This window comes from Gavia stellata, chromosome 12, assembly GCF_030936135.1.
Source record: "Gavia stellata isolate bGavSte3 chromosome 12, bGavSte3.hap2, whole genome shotgun sequence".
In the NCBI taxonomy this organism is placed as follows: Eukaryota; Metazoa; Chordata; class Aves; order Gaviiformes; family Gaviidae; genus Gavia; species Gavia stellata.
The window spans coordinates 6564424-6584501 of record NC_082605.1 but is presented as its reverse complement, the minus strand read 5'-3'; the positions used below and the strand labels follow the sequence as shown (position 1 = coordinate 6584501).

The 20078-nt window shown below is 40.3% G+C and overlaps 1 protein-coding gene across 1 annotated transcript in view; it reads left to right on the top strand.

The window, feature by feature from the left end:
• MAPKAPK3 (MAPK activated protein kinase 3) overlaps nt 1–4846 on the top strand; it is a 47739-nt gene extending 42893 nt beyond the window's left edge. The window contains exons 8-10 of the mRNA XM_009811595.2: nt 303–388; nt 3093–3173; nt 4678–4846. Coding sequence (XP_009809897.1) covers nt 303–388; nt 3093–3173; nt 4678–4836 — 326 coding nt within the window. The 3' untranslated portion in view covers nt 4837–4846. The remainder of the gene's footprint in view (nt 1–302; nt 389–3092; nt 3174–4677) is intronic.
• Nucleotides 4847–20078: the final 15232 nt, after the last annotated feature.

The window sequence follows — 20078 nt, the reverse complement described above, 5'->3', positions numbered from 1 at the left end:
TCTCTTTTTCTCAAGTTCTCGCTTTCAAAACAGTTTATTTGGTGATGTAGATAGCATAGATGGAGTCCCCAATCCTTCATCTTTCCTTCTTAACTCTTGTTTTGGATGTTTTCATTTTCTGCCTCTTTAAGCATAATAACCTACCAGACTGTATGTGGCTTCTTAACATGGTAACAGCAATAGGTAGGTGTTCTGAGTTCTGCAAAATTAATCTTTCTTCATTCAGCAGGTCTTTGTGCTCTCGAGATTATTTGGGAACACAGTAGTAGACTACAACATGCCATGTTGATCCTGTTTTTCAGCCAAACAACTGATTCGCCATTTGCTGAAGACTGACCCAACAGAGAGGATGACAGTTTCTCAATTTATGAATCACCCTTGGATTAACGTGAGTTTCATATCTCTTTTTACAAGGGAACAAGATGAATTCTTACATGCAGAACTTAACATGTAGCTCCGCATAGCACAGCAAGAGAAGGATGATGATTACTGTTAATAACTTAATTAACCTACTGTGCCCTCCACCGAGGGTCATCTGCCTGTAGAACCACAATTCTTCTTGGTGTTACCAGAGGACACACAAAGAGAGACACCTACAGTGGTGTCCTTGGAAGCAAAAGCTGAATGTATCTCTTATCTTCTGTCAGCAAGCAGTCACTGTTGACTCTGCAGCATATGCTTGTGTTACTCTCTTTAAAAATATAAAAATAAACTGTATGCACTTACTTCATTGGGGCAGGATTTAAAGAGAGCTATTATTAGTGGTCTTGGGCACCACTGTGCATAGCTGTGTTAGTGTGAACAGAGTCCTGTGCTTAGTGGGAATTCTCATCCTTGGCAGAGTTTGGAAATGCACGGGGGAGGAGCAAGGGTCTCCGCTTAGTGCCCTCTAAGAGATTGCCAGATAGGGTGGTACACAGAGCTATTAATGGTCCCAGTTCAGGTTTCATTCTATGACTTGGTTGAATTTACTTTTCCTTAAAAAATACTTTTGGGGGAAAAAGAAGAAAAGACTTTAATAGTACAATATTAATTATTTCAAAGAAGAGACAAGAATCCTGGGAGTTAGCAGGCTGAGTTTCACGATATCATCTCTGCTCTGTAGGTGTCACTCAAAATAATAGATCATACTTCTCACATTTGTGCCTAAAAGGACACCAGTCTTATTTCTAGCTGCCCAAAACATCATCGGCCAGGAACAGAATCACTTCTGCTGTAGAATGCCCTATTCTCCCGTAGTGCTTTCTCTGTCTATGCTGATCCTCAGAGGAAGGGGCAGAAACAGAGGCATGACTAATAGTCAGCATTCCTATAATGCCTGTTTGAAGATCTAAAAGCCCTTAGAATCATATAGAAATGTAGCTATATAAGATCCTGATAGATTTCTTCATTTAGAGTTGTGAAAACTGAGAAATTAAGGTTACAGAGACTGTGGAGAACTGGAACAGAACCTAGACAATGTTTCTAAGTCTTTTTTAACCAAATAAAGATGTAATCACTGTTCAGAATAAATACCTCCAGCTTTAAGTGTTTGAAGACCCAAGAAGGAGGTGTTCCAAAAGTCAGCAGGCAATGAATTTGACAGAATGGGTGCCTAATAGCAAAGGAAGCTACCACCTACAGCGACACATGTTACTTGAAATATGCATATAACCAATTAATAAGGAGGAGATCAGAGACAAGGTCTATAGACTCTGCTGCACCAAAGAGCCATGCAAGAATACCCTTCCTGGAAGAATGGTCTAGGAGCTGCAGGTTGGCATTTTTTTCCACTGAACCTATTGTTCCCATGAGGCAGAGGGGAGGGAGAGAGAAAGACCAACATAGTGAATGTCTGCGTTCTTCCTTTTCTTTTACTAAATCCGTAAGTGGGAACGTGTAAGCGGGGATGCCTTGCACAAGCAGTGGAGGAAGGTGTTTGTCTCTCCTTTTTTTTTTCCCCCTTTTTTTCTTATTAGATGGATGGCACAATTACTATTGTGGACTATGCAAAAATTGTCAGTTTAGGTGGAGCACATAATTCTCTAGTTAGCTTGTAGATGAGATTTATTTAACAAGTAGCAGCTTACAGCAGATAGGAGAGCACCTTCAACACCTGCTCAGGGACACCACTAATGCCAGTCTGCTGGTTTTCCACTTCCCTCCTCCCAGCTGTACTTGATAAAACTATACCCTGGCCAGCTGGGGTACCTTTCCAGAGGATACAGGAGTCATGATTTCTGCTTCCACTTCTGTAACTACTCAGTGGTGCTGAGTAGGAGTATAAGTGCTACTTCCAATATAGTACTTATTTTACAACAACATATACAGGGATCTCCTTAAACTTTGTTGACATGCAGCTGCATCTGGTGTAGGACACCACAGCAGTAGACAGCAAGTTTGAGTAGAAAGCATAAGGGAGATAGAATATGAATTTATAGTTTGGGTTATGGACTAGCAAGAAATACTATGATTCTTGCTGAATTTAGCTACAGAACTGTGCTTCGTGCTTTAGAAATTGTACCTTATTCTAATTTAAAGTATCTACTGATCTTTCACGGCAGGTGAGCATAGATCTCAGTTTTATGTGGAAGAGCATCTCAAGTGATGCACTGTCTTCTGAACTGTGCCTTACTCTGAATAATAGTATAATTTCCTCTTTGGGGCACACTTATGATCTGATAAACTGGTAATCTCAGTTAATGTATATGCACAAGAAAACTTCTATGACAAATCCTAGAAGATAAAGGTCAAATTAACCATTCTAAAACATTGACTAATGGATAGTGAAATGACAGTTAAAATCTAAAATGTACGTAAAAATTTATCCAACACAGTGTTATTGCTTGGACTAGAAGGGAGCAGAGTGAAACAAACTCAGCACTGATTTCTCTCTCCTTTTGTTCTTCAAAGATACTTTCATGTGGGGACTATAGTCCTTTTCTACCTTACACATGAATTAGCTTGTGGAGTGATTGAAAGCATGAATAACAAGAACCACTGAAGGACATTAGATAAACTTTTATGCCCTCCATACACATGGAAGAGCAAGCAATCACTTCCCAAACGTGATTTTGCAGAACACTTCTTTTGTTTTTTTTCCCTTTTCTCAGAGATCAATGGCAGTGCCACCAACTCCTCTTCATACTGCACGAGTCCTGCAAGAGGATAAAGACCACTGGGATGAAGTTAAAGTGAGTCAGTCATAGTTCAGATTTCTTGAAGTCAAGTCTGATAAGAGATTAGATGGGCTGGCTTCCTTGTGTATGCTTATTTCCTTGGAGACTATGGCTATTTTGAATACAACCGTGTTAAACAAGGGAAGCATAAACAGTCCTGGTTAGAAGAGTAGTGTGTATGATAACTGTTTAAAAAAGAAGAATGCTATTTGAGCTTCATCCAACAGCCTTACAGCTGTGCCAAATACCAACAAAGAAGATGTTTATGATCAAAGTTATTAATGATGCTACCTGCTGAGCCACTGTATGTAACCACAGAGGAGAAGAGACAGTTGAGGGAGCTTGAAGTTTGTTACAGTGAATTGAAGAATATGATGAAAATGTAGGGGGATGGCGTGGGAGGGTTGAGCTGCATTCTGGTTTTCTACTCTGTTCTTGTATTGTAAAACAGCATTAAATAACCTTAGCCTTGTCTTGTTGTGACATTTGGCGAGGGGAGATAAAAATACATCTGTCTTTCCCTTAATCTAACCAGGTGCCTCACCTACTCTTTGTACTGATGGAAGTTGAATGCTTGCTGCAAAGAGAAACTATAGGGCAGACTAAAAGTTGTTCGCAAGCTTTAACTCTTTCTGCTGGCCTTTATAAGGTTGGCATGCTTTTACAATTAATTCTGAATTTTTTGCACTTACAGTGCTTGGCATTTTGATGATTGCAACATTCCTGTAGTGTATTTTACTGATTACTGGTTTTATTTAAATTATGGATGTATAGTCTCAGCTGTTAAATGGTAAAATTTCATAGGACTTAGGCAACCTTTGCCTCCTGAGTCAAAGAGATCAAACAGATAGTTTCACTTAGCCTTCTTCATTTCCATGTTTCTGAGAACTTCTTATACTTGTGCTTTGTATAGGCCCCAGAGGTGTTCCCTTGGGCCACCAGCATTCCCATAATATTTAATTGTTTTTCCTTTCCTGAACTAAATGCATAGACATTCATTTACTTAAGCAGATTTTTGTTCAAAGCCGTACTAAAAAGTTTAAAATTTGCCTGCACTTAAACAACAATTCAAACTAAGGAAGCGTGTGAATTTGAAGCACATACTTTTAAACAATTTTGTGTGGACTCTTTATTCTAGTTCCTGGTAACCTAGTTTGGTAACAGAGCAAGGAAAGCAGCACTCTGATTCTGGTATAAGGAGCCCAGGCTCAGTAGCTGGTGAAGGCCCAGAGCCAGCCAGAAAGAAACGCTGGGCATAGGGACATGGTGGAATTTATGCCAGCGGAGTGTGGTCCTGCGTGCTCACATATGAAACACTGTGTGAATAGTTCCTCCTGAATGAGTCTATGAGTAGAATGAAGCCTTTGGTCATAGTTCAGTGCAGCAGAAAGGGCTCAGCTATTTCTGGACGTAGTGTAACAGCAGGTTCCTTTTTGTACATTCATCTCCTGGCAGTAGTGTGGGGTGGCTGTGCACTCTCTGCCTCAGGGTTTTCAATAAATTGCTTCCTTGGTTTCAGGAGGAGATGACCAGCGCTTTGGCTACCATGAGGGTGGACTATGATCAGGTTAAAATCAAAGACTTGAAAACGTCCAACAACCGCCTCCTGAACAAACGCCGTAAGAAGCAGAAGCAGGCAGGCACCTCTTCTGCAGCCCCAGGGTGCAATAACCAATGAGAAGAGACGCCAAGGACCTGTGGGTAGAGGGTAAAAGCTAAAAGGAACAGTTTAAAATCAGTATGATCAACTCAGTCCATACCACAAAGGCAATGAGACCATGAAGAAGCTATCCTGCAAAGAGGGAGCAGTGTGAAAGATTACATTTTTATAACCTGAATCAGGGCTTTGCTTTTAAAGGCTAATGTATATGACGTGATTCTGTTGCACATTGCTAGGGAAGGTACAGTAATACCAGAAATGTTACAGGTTTTTGTTTTGGCTTTAACTGTATTGCAGGAGGGGGGAGAACAGGAGGCAGTCTCAGCATACTAATGCACTGAGGCTCTAACAGCCATCTACAAGAGTAACTTCTGCTACCATTTTAAACTTGGGAATAGAAAAAATGCCAAGTGCTCTGCTAGGAGTGTTTTAGTAGTTCAAACATGAGTACTGAGAAAGGAGAAAAATGTCATTGCTCTTTATACAAGTAGCACAGGTGCAGTTCTATTATGGATGCATCTGGACAGCATTTAATGTTAGAATTGGTAATAGTCATTATTTTCAAACTTACCTCCTATAGTTACAGAATATCACCTAAACAGTAAACAGTTATTCCTGCTACAGGAAAAAGCATCCATACATTTCCACTTTCATAAAGTCTTCATGTAGTCTCATGTAAAGATTTGAGTTTGTAATGGATTCTGTCATTTGATAACATGTAAGTTTTCTAAACTGTAACCATTATGCCATGTCTATGCTACTGTCAGATCCCTCTCTTGTAATGTTTTTAATTTAAATGGTACTTTATGTGGACAGTTTTAATAAGGATTTAATTAGTTGAAAGTATCCTGCAGAGAATATTGCTGTTCCTCTTGGATCCATAACCTCCAGGGTGTGCAACTGGACATGCAATTGCATACAAGAGACTGCTCTTAGAAGAGAGACTTCTGAAATTCGGGAAGAAGTGGCAAATGCATGTTCTCTGAATGGACCCTGGTGTCTGCCAGCATCCCTTCTGGTAATTATCTCCAGATCCTGTGCCTAAGATGTGCTGATCATAGCAAATTTTGGGGTGCTGGGTTGGTTTGTTTCCTGGGGTCAGGGAGGGGGAGGATGCTACTTTATTTGCAGTGTTGTGTCAGTGTTTCTGGATCCAAAGATTTTTTGCCACCTAAGGGAGATTACATGTAAGTATATCCACCCATTGGTTTTTTCCTACTCTAATTCTTGTTTTATGGGATCCTAGCCTTGGTTTGCTAATCAGTTTTACTTTGTGATCAAAATACTTCCTCTCACTGTATTTTGGTTTGTTTTTTTTAGTTGAGGTGAAGCAAATATTTGTGAAAGTATTATCAGAGACTAGGATGAAAATTACGTGCTTCCAGTGATGCATACTTCATGGTAGGCACACAGAGTACTGGTGGGTTAATAGGCTCGGAAGAATGTTAAAAGACAAAAAGCAAAACAGGGCTCCAGAGAGGATCTGAATTGTCAAATCTGACTGCCGCGTAGATCTTGTTACCTCCAACAAAGATCAACCCGAGGCTTTGGACCTTGTCTGGGGAGCCCTGTTCCCATCTTCAGATTGTTGGATGAGACCTCCATTCGTCTTTGTGAACTGGTCCTAGGGTTTTATAAACTGATTTTAATAAATCGTGTTAAAACATTCCTTCCTCCTGTCATCCCTGTTTTTGTTGAGATGTTGCAGAGTTCGTATTGCTTTGCCAGGTACATCTGTGTTGAAGGTGATGGGAAAAGGGAGAAGGAAAGTGTTCAATGATGTCCGCATTCAAAGGCTGCCCAACTTTGAGAATTTTTTAGGATTCCAAGGGTTTACTTTTAAATATCAATCTCTGCAAAGATGTATTTTAAAATTATTTCATGTTTATCTAGGTATCTCTATGATTATAGCATGTCCTGTATATATTTATTTTATCGTATTACTCCTATGAATTATGCAAATACTCTTCACTACCTGTAAATGATAATACAATGCAGGAAGAGTTGTGATGTGTTCAGGGTGCAACAGTTGGGATTAGAGCCAGATCCAAGTTTATGTCCCTTTATCTAAATTTTTTGAGGGTACTATGTACATCACTCCTACCTTCCCATCTCTGTGCCCCATCAGGGCAATACATGCTCCCGCTATCCCCGTTAATAAGGCAACCTGTGTATGATTTTGCTTCTGTTTTGCCCAAAGTTTGAGCAGGAGCTCTCCATTTCCAGCTGGTGCCTTCTTGCCTGTCAGTTCAGTCTGGAGCTCGAAGACACGTATCTGTTCCTGAGTAGTTTTTCACGGGGAACTGCAAAGCACATCTGGACCTGATTCCTTACTGTGGGGTTCCAGTCTTTACCGCACTGCAGTTCAGAAGCTGGAGTGATGAACTGATGCGCTTGGGCGCAGCGCCTTCAGCTTTCAGTCCCTGTATAGTAGGACAATACCATCTCACTAAATTTGGACTAACAGTTCTTGCATTCTACCCTGCAGTGACAACATCCAGGAATGCTGTAAAGCCTGGTGGGAACCTGAGGAGGGCCTCAAAATGGCAGACATGGAAGCATATGCAAGTATTGCACAGAAGGGTTTGTGCTTATTTTGCAGAAGAAAGGAGGCAACTCCTTGGGAGCTGGGAAGCAGCTGACGTGCAGCGTACGGACCCTCAGACTGCTGTCCTGCTTGTAAGACAGCTGTCTTCGGTAATACAGCGGGAGCGGGGTGGGAGAGCCCTGGTCTGCTTTTAACCGTGTCTGAGTCAGCCAGAGCTGTGAGAATCTGCCAGGGACCAGGTTTGGGGGCTGCGGTGGTTGTACCCCCGGCTGGGGTGCAGACGTTCCCCCAGCAGTGTTGGTGTGTGTATACAGACACGTCTCCCCCTCTGCAGACACCCAGGTCGGTGTGTCCGCGCAGGCAGCGCGCAGCCCCCGCCCCGGCTCCGCGGCGCCACCTGCTGCCCGCGGCGCCGCCCTGCAGCCGCTGGAGGCCGCGGGGTGCCCGGGGCGCTGGGCCCGGCCAGGCCTGAGCATCTCCATCAGCATCAAGGTCACCGGGCTTTCTCGAGAGCTCCCACAATTCCGGTAGCTAGCGTCAATTAAAACTAAAACCTACGGGATCTCAGGGTCTGTGTCACATTAGTGTTCTTGCCAAAGCCTGCAGGGAACGCTGCCTGTTGCTAGCACGTGCACTGTGCCCTGCAGGAGCCTGTGATGAGATTCATGTGTGCGTTTTGCAGAAGATCTTTCCTTTCTGGCAGCTAGCTCTGTTATAAGAAGGGACCGCCTTCTAGCTGCATTCACACACAGTATAAAGAACTCTGTGCTAGTGGTGGTATTTGGGTCTTGCCTCTTTCCCCAACCATATAGTATAATAGTCTCTTTAGAATCTGCTGCTTAGGATCCAAATTTATAGCCTGTTTTTAGAAAGGATAGGCTATTATAGAACTGATTATGCATTTGCATATTCATCAGCCATATAGAGGAGGTAAAGAGCTGGGAAGGGAGAGAAGAAATGAATGGTCAATAGAGAAGGCTTCAAGGAGAACACAGATTAAAAGGTCTATTTATTTTTTACAGCAGAAGCTAAAAAGGGGCTGTGCACAATTCCCCACCCCCATTCCTTTTCATAGCAATTGCTTATGGGCCGCTGCATCCCCTTGTATTTCTCTGCCCTATACGCCTCTCATACACATGCGTTATTGCTTGCTCACTGGCAAGTGCACTTTCTCTGATGCACATAAAAGTGTGTACACAGTCACAGGTATAATTCCCTTTCTCACTTTTCTATCTCTTGCACTACACAATTCCTTACCTCTTTAACCACATGTGCGATACGATGAATCTTTTTTGACATGGTACAATTAAAAACTAACATTAACAGTAAGCTCTTGGCCTACTTCTGTGTTTTTCTATTTGTCAAAACCCAGCATGCAGTCCTGGGATTGCTTTTCTCTCTTAACACTTCACTGCCTAGAGTCTAGAGGCCCAATTACGTAACTGCTTCTGACTTGTCTGACATGAGGGATAATGAGAATGCTACATACTCAGTTTGATCTAATTTCCCGTCCTCTTTTCAATTCGTGGCCCATGTTGAGACAAAGGCGCTTTTGAGAAAAGGAAGATTTAGTGAGGAGGAGAGAACTGAAGCTTTTAATTACTTGCACGTAATGTTAAGTACACGTACTCTTTTAAACCTGTGTTAAAGGTAGGGAAGAGATGTTAATCTATATCCAATTGCTTTGATATGTTTGCATGCTTAGCCTAAAGATGAAGCCAGCCATGGGAGCCAGCTCAGCTGTACTTAATGGGAGGAAAACTTGTCCTTGAGGAGGCACCCATGCACCCCAGCTCAGTCACCAGTGCCCTTTCACACTCACTAACAAACCACTGGGACAAAGGGACTGAAGGCAAGCAGAGAATGAATTTACATGTGGGAGAACTCCTTTCTTCCAAGAGTACATGTTTCAGAGGGGTTTTTGTGGAAATACCAAAATTCTGTTTTTCCTTGGTTCTAGTATTTCCCCTGTTCACCTGGCTGTTCTCAGTAGTGGAGCTGGCATAGCTGAGAATGAACATAGTTAATTCTCTTTTAGAGAGCCTAAACAGGATGAAGACAAGGAAGCAAACTTGGAAGACAGAGAATGCATACTCAAAACCTCAAAGAAAAAAAAAATATGGTTAAAAATTCTTGCAAGCTAACAAGCAAGTTTACTTCAGGTACATACTTAAACGCATCTCTCATTTGGAAAATTGAGGTTAGAGCAATGCTAGGTAATAACATTTGCTGAAGAAATGTTTCCCTGAAATCTTTGCACTGGGTAAGAAAATGCTTTGTGAGTATTAAGTACAGCTTTAAAATAGGATTTTTTTTTTTTTTTTTTTTAGTCTATGTGGTTAGAAGAATTTAATGGGGCAAAGGGAATAGAAATGGGGGATGATATGTCACGTTGAAGAATAAGTTAAGAAATGTCTGCTGTTGTATTCTACTCCAACTTACTTTTTTACTGCAGGTGCTACCTCTGTACAGACATAGCAAGATAGGCTCAACTTTTTATTAGTCTTTTTTACCACTGGAGGAGGAGGATGTTCGTGCGCTCTAGGGAAATGTGGAAGATAACCCTGCGACTGTAGGTGAACACCTGTATTGGTAAATCTGTAAATGATGCCTAGCATTAACTTTATTTCAAAATTTCCTGCCTCATGAGTCTACCAAGTGCCAAGATCTCATAGGTCTGCTGTAACTGCATAATGACACAGAGGCATCATTGTCAGTGGGTTTCCTCATACTATTTGAGACTGCAAAAAGAAGCAATTGCTGAAATGTACTGCAGTGTTTTTAGCTTCCAGGAGCCAAAAGAGAAAAAGTGCAGCTTTCAAATAGCTGGAGGTGACATGAAGGGCCAGGCTATCTTTTGTCTGAGGAGGGGTGGTACTTGAGGACAGTATACAGGTATCTTGACCTTGCTTCAGTTCAGCTTCCACATCTGATAATGAACATGTTTTAGCTGTGCGGGGCTGCAGGCCCAAATTTTACCAGTAGTCTCTGCTGCTTTGACAACATGCTGGTTTTTTTCACTGTTAGCCACTGAAATGTACTTATTTGGCCCATGGTTGCAAACCATGTAGCATTCTTGATCCTGCACTGAAGCTGAATAATTCAAAAAAGGAGGAGTTACATCGTTTTCTTCCATGTTAAGCTTCTAAATTTATTTCTGCTGAATTTTGCTGCCTTCAAGTTAATTACCAGTATTGCTAGTGTAACAACTGTTTCTTATGGCACCTTCTTTGTTTATTAACAGTGAGCATAAGTGCTGCTTTTTGGGGGGTGTGTCTTTTCATCTTTTTTGTCTTAGGAGTTTTATTCCAGTTTTGAAATTAAATGGCAAGGTTATTTTGCCTGATATTGTTCTCCCAAAACTTTCAGGCTAATCCATTTGGGAAACATGGAAGATGTTCTCAAGAGATTTCTTACTGCTTAGCTACTGAAACACCTGCTAAAGCTGAGCTCTTTAAAAAAACTGAAAATTATTTAAATGTGAAAAAGAGTGGGTTGATCTGGAAAAGAAACTTCTCAAAAGACTAAAATTAGAATGGAATGTGTTAGAAGAGAAATACTGGTGGGGGAGGAGGACTAAGGTTTTTCAAAATAAAAATGCTACCACTTGAGGAATGATGAAGGAAATTCTGGTTAGGATATTAGCTGCTGCTCCAACCAGAGCAGTTTCTGATTTCAGAAATAATTATGTTTCCCTAAAGATAGATATACAATATAGCCTCCATATTTTTTTTTCTGAGGTAGTCTAAAGCAAGGCTCAGCTTGGTGTTTATATGTGAGACTTTTGAGTAAATGCTATTAGTACACCAAATAAATGGCCCATTTTATTAGAGCAACTAATAATTGAACAAACACACTTTGCAGATTAAGTTCTGCTCTCCCATAGTTGCCTGAGAGAGCTCCCTTTCTGCTTGCAGAAACCTTGTCAAGGTAAAATTAACTTTCCTTTTTGCTTTCAGAGATTTTGCATTTCTGTCTTGCAGTTCATCACTGTGTATTTGACACTTGTCTTGAGTAAAAACCTGATTAACTGTCTCAAAGCTAACCTTCCATGATGCAGTGTTTTTTCTTTTTTGGCCCAATTAGAGTTGTACCACCTCTTCTCTTATTCCTGAACTTCTTTTCGTGATGTGAAGTATTGGAAAATTTTCAAGGAATCACACTACCTGGCAGGAAACAAGAAACTACATTGTATGTAAAATGCTAAGGAGGAGATTACCAAGCAATGGGTAATAGTAGGAAAGATATGCCTCTGAGGGTAATAGAAGACCTCCACAAAGAAATGAACCCAACTAGAACTGAATACTTTTTCTTACTGTTTGAGAATGGGCTGTGGGTATACTCTTCAATATTTATGAGTGCCTCCTTTAGAGATAACCCAAAAGGATGCTGTCTCCCTTCAGGGTCATAGAAGTCCCCTGCATGATGGCATGGTGAGCAGTTCTGCCATGCTTGCCTCACTGAGAGTTCTCCCAGAGGTTGATGCACTTCTTCCATCACCATTTCTCATGCCCAATGTGCTGTGGTGAATAGGAGGGTGTAAGTAGAGCCATCAGCCCTTTCAACTCTTGCACACGATGTTTTAACCTTTGCTGTTTCTCAGCTTTATTCAGAAGAAACATGTTTAAATATCTTAGGAAATTGTTACTTTAAAGTCCCATTTCCCTTGGAAGTTAAGCTTTTTTCCAATCAGCTCTGTAAAGCACCATGCTAGTGTCCTGGATCATAGAACTATCACTCAAAAATCTCTTGGTGCTGGTTGTATATTATGTTACTAAGAAATAGCCACTTAAAGCAGAAATACTTTTATTCCCTCCTCTTGGCTTTTAAGTCTTGGTGTGGAATACTTCACTTAACTACAAAGAGTAAAATGAGGTGGACTAGTTATCTTCCTTTTAATCCTTTGATTTTCTTCTCCTTAATTTTGTTAGATAGATGTATTTTACACTTTTTGGAAGTCATGAGTGCTTCCTTTAGAGAGACTTGACTGCAGTATTTTGGTTTCTTCTCTAAACATAAAAAAAAATTCCTGTTGAAGCTTTTTGGTGTAGGATATTTAAAATCTGACGAGTAGGAAGGAATTGAATTTCCTGATTTAAAGTGACTCAGCTAGGTCTGCCTCCTTGTTTCGTAATAGATTCCTTGCATCCAGCTCAAACCTTGGCTGGCACTCGGTAGAGCTATCAAATGTTTTCTCAACTAATTTGTCGTTCCTGCACAAAGTCAGTTTCTAAGCTGTTCCTCGAGGATCCTGGAACAAATATATAGTTAGTAATCATTAGCACCAAAAGTACATGACTCTGTGTCATAAGGCATCTGGTGCTATCGCTTGAAGCTTCCGTCATCTCAAGTTACAATTACATGCCTGGCTAACAGGAACTCAGTAACAATAAGAGATTACTTTAGTTTGTTAATGTTTGCTTTCATGGCTTATGTACAGTCATTCGCACACACACACACCTGCATCAAACCTTCTTCCCGTAATTTTGGTCTGATATAAAGAGTTGCATCATTTCTATATGAAACCTAAATGGTGGTGGTGTTCTGTCCTAAGCAAATTAATTTTAAAGCATTTCTTTTAAGCCTGAAACTTTTCTTTGTAGGATTCCTGAGATTGTATATTTCCCTTTGGAGCAGATTTTGTTCCCAACTTCAGAAAATTATTTCCAGTGAAAATTTAAAAAGAAAGGTCATATTTGTTAAAAAGGAAGTTGATATTTGTGTGCTATGTATGATTGCGTATGTTGAAGTAATAATGTGAAAGAATCTAATTAGTCCTATGCAGGCAACTGAAAACCTTGAGCTTGCTTGATTAGAATTTACTGCTATGTACATGAAAGGAGAAATTTAATTCAAATTTCTATTAATCAGAAATGCCATTCTGCCAAAGTGATTTTTTTTAAAGACATACTAGTCTTCTCTTTGTATGACGATGATTTCCGTGTCGAGAGTAACTTTGTGTGCTTACATCTTTGAAGTTATATATCCTAAAGTTAAGTACACATGAAAGTATTTCAAGTGTTGTGGCTCAAATGCTTTCAATTCAGAATTACAAATCAAATACATATTTACATATGTAGAGAGATATACTCTGGTGCGAAGCCTCAAAAAAATGTAGTCTGAGCTTTTTTTGTCAAGTTCACTTTTTTTCTTCCCACAGCATCATTAAGGTAAGGTTCTTGCTGCTGGTAAATGTGGTATGGTTTCATGTCTCTGTCATCTCTTTCCCATCTGCCACTGGACATTGTTTAGTCCAGAGAGGAGGAGGAGAGAAGCGGTGGGGAAGAGCTCTAGCTGGAATTGCCTGTGTTATTCTACACATGCAGATGAGGCATGGCAGGTCAGCTAAAAGGACATAGAGTTAGTTGTCTGTCTGTACATATTGCTCAGTATCTGTACCTCAGCTCTATAGGAAACTTTAGTTTTGGGGGAGGCTGCCTGGCAGATCATGTCCTATCATCCTCTCCCTGACAGTGGACCCAGTCCTAGTAGGTACGTGTCGGAGGAGAGAAGGTATTAGTACAGAATGAGAACCTGTCCTGTAATATGAATGGTGAGCAGGAGTGAGCAGTATATCCGCTCTGAGGGCTGGACTTGCTGTACTCACATAGCATCTGGATGCAAGAACATGGTCCTCCAGCCAGGGTTTCTAGCAGCCCTCCCCACACATGGTCTACTGCACTATGTGGCAGATGAGGGGGAAAATAGACTGTCTAGGATGGAGTGGGGGTTAGCACTTGGCTAACTGCTTTTAACTCATACTTTTGGGCTTTTCTTTTTTTCCTGATACAACTGGATACAAGAAGAAAACTATGTTCTGTTGAAAGAGTCTTACAGAGAGTTAGGGAAAGGCTGTTTTATTTGCTGAATGCTAGCTTTGTGTTGATTTGTGTGTCACAAGCTATCAAGGAGCCTGGTAAAATACTAACTCTTGATCTAAAATGCTGCCAGCCACAAAGATGTCGGCATGTTTGTCGTCAGGGCTCAGAGCAGGTGTGGAGGCTGTCTGCACGTCTTTGTAAGTCCTGAGAAGTCCAGGTGACACAAGTCAATGTGTTGCGGCAATGTCATAGACCAGTGATGTCCAGTCTTTCTGTCCAGCCCAGACAGCATGGACAACATACTCTCCTCTAGAAGGACACAGGGAGGTACACAGCAGTTTCTACGAGTGTTTGAACATGTTTTAGGCAGGCACGTCTGTGTGACGATTCGCAGGGACAAAACCTCATATGCAACCAGTTGTCACAAAAGTGGAAATACACCACTCACATGAAGGGGGCATGTACAAGCTGCTGTCCCATTATACAATGGGAGCAGGAAAAGAAATCATCAGGGAATGGCCAAATGTTGAATTTCACATTCTTTTGGACAGTATGTTTAGCTCAGGGGTTGAACATCAGCCCTCCTTGATATAGAAATTAATAGATTCTCTTTGAAAGCAGATCAGAGAAGTGTGTTCAACTATGCGCCAAAGTGCAGAAATTCCAAAATCTGCGCATATCTAACAAAGGGGAAAGAATATATAAAGTGCACAAGCAGACTTAGCGTCATGCCTTATTTTGAAAATAATTCGTAGTAATCTGAATGTTATTTAGAATGCTTTCTGTGGGCATTAAATACTTGTTTTATGAAGAAACTGTGCAATATTCCTAACCTTGAAAGTTGAAAGGGACTTATTAAACACCTTACAGTATTTAAAATAATAGTCCTAAGGTTTAACTCTGTATATGCTTTTGAGGGAAGCAAGAAAAAGTGGATTCTGTGAATCCAAAAGGAGTTGGGATGAAGCGTGGACTGCATGGAGCGTCAGTTCATCTGTATCTGTCTCTGCAGCTGTAGGACCGGAAGGGAGAGTAAAACCCAGGCTTCCATGATGGCAGAAGTTAGACCTTCAATTTCTGTAATTCCTGCATTGGAGGGCAAAACTGAGGCTACAGTAATTTGCTTCTCATTTAGTCCTTCATCTTCTATCTTTATTCATGTCACTAGAGATAGGATCCATCTGACAGCTCTAAAAGCGGGGAGTAGGACATTTCAAACAGTTGCCTGCCATATTTGTGATAAATGAAGAGCCCCATCCATGCGCACGGAGTGAACTGCAGAACTCGGAGTATGCGCTGAGTTCCAGCACAGTGTGTGTAAGATCTGATCTTACGCTGTTGTAGACAGGGTCCTGGATCTGGCATCACAGCTGTTTCGTGTTTCTCACACCTTTTTTTTTTTTAATAGGAAAGGTGTGGTCACGTAAAAGACTCCTGCGCTTTTCGTTTTGACTTGCATGTATGTTCCTTTCCACTGTTTTCCTGGACTTTCTATCATATTTACTCTGTCATTGGGAGTGAACATTCAGAGATCATCCTCTGCCCCGTGTAGTGTAATCACAGGCAGACCCAGGCAGCAGCTATTGACAAAGAGCAGATAATATCCCTTTGAATGTCCCCAGTTAAGGTAATTCTGTTTTTTAGCTGTTCATTCATTAGCAGAGAAGTAAACAGTGCAGAGAGAAGGTTGTGAAGCAGGGTGTTTATTCACTTGTTTTCTAGCCTTCTCTCCGGATTAATGAAATGACTCATAGACAGTAATAACATGCTTGGAGGAAATAAAAGAAATAACTGGAGGTGGGACATGTGAGGCCAAATCTTTCTGTCAGGACACCTGCATCTCGCCATACATACATATGTGATTTGACTCTCTTTGTTAAATGTAAAGAATGGATCAATTGTAAGGATAGCCAAAGCCCGGGGGCAAAAGAATCAAATGGGCATCTGATAAGTGCAGGTTGGTTTAGATATGTGCTTAGATAGTATTTTCCTACCTTCTCTGCCTTTTTGACAAAGAGGATGGAATGGTGTGCCTCGCATAGGTAATACCTGTTATATCTCTGCCTCTGTATGCTGCCAAACATATTCTCTGTGCTTTTTCTAAGATACCCATCCCAAAATCATGCTCAAACCCTTATCAGTCATATGAAATGGTGAAAGTAGAGTAGTGAGACTACTCTGATTTCAAATATACTCAAGGGCTTACTGACCTTTGAGAGTCTGGAACTGAAAGACTTGGAAAGGTTACATGAATTTTGGGCAGAGAAGGAAAATGAACACAAAACTGGATGTCACAGATGCACCTTCAATGCCGGACCACCTCTCTACTACAACCTCTCAAGGAACACTCAGACCCATCTTTGTGAAGATTATGTATCTGCTTTTGAATTGTTTACTAATAAAAAATTTACAAAGTTTCCATATTAAAAGCTATGTGAGTGATAAAGCATAGGTATGTTTTAGCTTAACAGCAGGATTTTTTTATAAGGTTCAACAAACTGATAGCAGGAGAAGAGAAGAATAATAATTGTGGAAATCCTGAGAAGAATTAATTATAGAGTATACTATCAGGCAACTCTGATGTTGAAAAAAATAAACTAAGATGCACCTATGTGATACTTTGACATACAGAAAATACTGCTCAGCATTTGTATTAGATTCTGAATTCATAATAATTTCTAACTGTGTTATCTAAGGGAAAAAGATATATAATGCTGTAATAAAGACCTCTCTGAATATGGCTGTTTCTCCATGGGAGTATATATATCACATGGAAACCTAAACCCCTCAGCCAGCTCCTACTCCTAAAACTGCTTAGTTTATAAATTCTCCAAAAATTGGTTTATAGCCAAGATGTTCTGCTATTTATTGTTACTTTATTTAAGACTGTTTATTGGTAGTTTCTGTGTTGTTTCATTTTGAGAGGAGCCAGTATATCTAGGGTGGAGATTTAACCCACACAAAGCAAAAAATGGATATGAAGCTGGAGAGGGGAGAGGAACTTGTCAAAGCCTGTAGAAAAGAAGTGAGGATAATTAATGAGACAAATGGAGATAGAGAGCAGGTGTGCAGAGGGAATAGTCTGATGGAGGAAAAGGCAGTGGAATGAAAATGAATGTCAGAAGAGGTGAGATTTTCTCTGTTTTATAAATTGTAAACAGTAGCAACAGAAGTTTTCCTTGTCAGCCTGTCTTTTTATTTTTTAAAAAATAGCCTTACAAACATTAATCAAAGCAGTAGCATTTTAAATCTTTTTAATAGCAAATTGTTTATTTAATATAAATAAATTGATTCAATGCTGACCATTTACACAGTGGGATATGAAGCCCACTCACAAGCCTATGAATTCCAGCAGATGACTAAAATGTTTTATGTGAAAAAGTAGTTTCTGTAATAGGGGTAAAGGGAATATATTAGAGATGCTAAACTGGGAAGAGAAAGGGAAATGTAGGGCAAGGGCAAACCCAGTTTTCCCTCAACATGTTTGTAAACCATACATTGCAGTATTTAGGTCAGTACAAGAGGCAAAAAATAGTTTATAAACTAAAGTCAAACTGAGCAGTTAAGGTTCATATCCAAGCAGACAGTCTAAGGTCAATCCTCCCATTTCTCTATGCAACAAAGTAGTGTCACCTACTTCTCCAGGGAGCAAGAGTGTGGCTGACAACCCCAAAAGCCATCAGAAATGGAAATTGATTCACCGCTTTTGCAAAGAGAAGCAGCTGGTATCACTCACTGTTTTGAGATGGAAGGGAGATGCTCTTTGATTCTGTGTTTACTTTACAGTTCCTACACAGAGCTGCTAAGGAGCCTGTTGCTGCACTAAGGCTTTTGAGGTCCTGTCTGCACTTTTACTCAGGACAGTACTGAAGTATTTTCCTCACTGTGCCGTTTGTTCACTGGAGTCTAGAAGACTGGGACGGGATGAGTACGTACAGAAGGTTTGCAACGCAGATCAGAAGGGCTGGCTTTCTTAGGTGGTCGAAAGGAAAAAAATGGAGGAATGATTTGGAATGAATAAAAAGAAACAGGAAGTAAGGAAACTTGAGGGATCCAAAGACCATGATCCTACAGATTTGCAAATGGGGTCGTCTCAGATGATAACACACCAGAGCTGCTTATCTGTGGTTAGGCTGCCAAGACTAATGTGAATGCCCACTTCTTTTCTTGCAGCTGGTCCTTGTGACCAAATTGACTAGGAAATGCTAACTGTAATGATATAACAACAGCGCAGCTGAAGAAGTAAGTTGTTGCCAAAGGAATAAGGTTCTTTAGTAATAACTGTCTGAAATATCATCTGATTCTACCCAGAGCATTTAGAATAAGTAGAAACAGAGATGCATGGATTGGGCCCTATTGAGATGGTGGGGTACAGGTAAGTGAATTCAGAGTACTGATTCAGATCATTACTCCCTTTCATTTGATTGAAGTTATGCCTCCACTATAAAGTTTAAGCTGACAGTAAATTACAAAAAAAAATATTTTTTTGAGCCAAGTGAATGTCAGTGTCTAGTAATTGCAATGTAATAGTGTGGTTTACTGTTGCCACAAAGATGATGGCAGGGGCCTAAGGTGGTCCTCTCGGTGTCCCCATCCTTGCATAGAACTTTTATTTGTAAAAGTATTTGACTTACTAGTTCAGAGTTTTCCAATAATCATAAGCTAGCTTTTTGCATGAGAAATTAAAGACTGTGTTTGAGGTATGTAGGAAAGAAAGTTAAAAGAACTTTTCTGTTTTAGCTGCAGAGGAAGCAAACAACTTTTTGTTGCAGCAGTTCTCAGCCTTGTTTTTCTTCTTTTAAGGAATATTTTTTTAACCTTTTTTCCTTTTTTTAAGTTAGAGGAAATATTAGCAGAGACTGGTCTGGACTTACTGTGAAGAGATTATTCTGTATGCAAACTTAGCAAGGCAGACTGTCTTCACTCTTTCCTCTGTCCCTGTGGATTTGACCAATATGCATGTTTAGGTCCACGTTCACAAAAAAAATAAGAGAGGAAAGAGGCGCAGTGGGATCACAACTGTGATACTTGCAGCTGTTTGCCTTCTCTCAGAAGTTCAGTGAGAATTCTGCATGGAGATGGCAAAAGGTAAAATAATCATTTCTTAGTGTTAAAACAGATTGGGCAACACAATTTTTCCAAGGTCATCTCTGTTCTCGAACTCTTTGTACTGCAGCTTCTCTGCAAATAGTTGAATTTTCTACTCTTCATTAGCTAGTAACTGTACACAATACATTAAAAACAAACAAACAAAAACCTTCTTCCAGGCTTTGCATTCCTTTCATAGTAGATGCTTACTTAACCTCTGCCATGTCTAATCATGAAGTTAAAACTGTGCTGATGAACTTTCTGAGATTAGGGAACTTTTTAGTGGTGTTTATTCCCGGAGTTTTTTAAATAATTGGCCTGTGCATGCTGTGCTAACAGACAGACATACCTCTGAAAGGTTTCATCAGTTCCGAGCAATGTGAAAATCCAGGAACATTTTTCCTGTATTAAAAATAAATAAAGAATTAATTTAATCCATGTGAATCTAGTACTTGTGAAAGAAGCAGACTTGACAGCTTCAGTGTCTGAACTCAACATCTAACCTTGGCCTCTGTAGTCATGGCATCAGTGATACAGGACCTGTATCATGAGCTCTCTACAATGGCATTTAAAACTACTTTGTAGTAGGGTGACAGCTGTAGGAATAGTAGGTTTGGTCACATTCATTTTGCACTGCAGGGAATGCACTTATATTCTAAGTAACTTTTTCCCTTTTTCATAGGCAAACCTATACATCGAGTTTGCAGGCCAGTTCCATTGAAAAAGTAAGTTGTATTAATAGCTTTTAGATTAGCACTTTTATGTTCACTTTATTATCAGTACCTAGATATTTGGTATGTTCT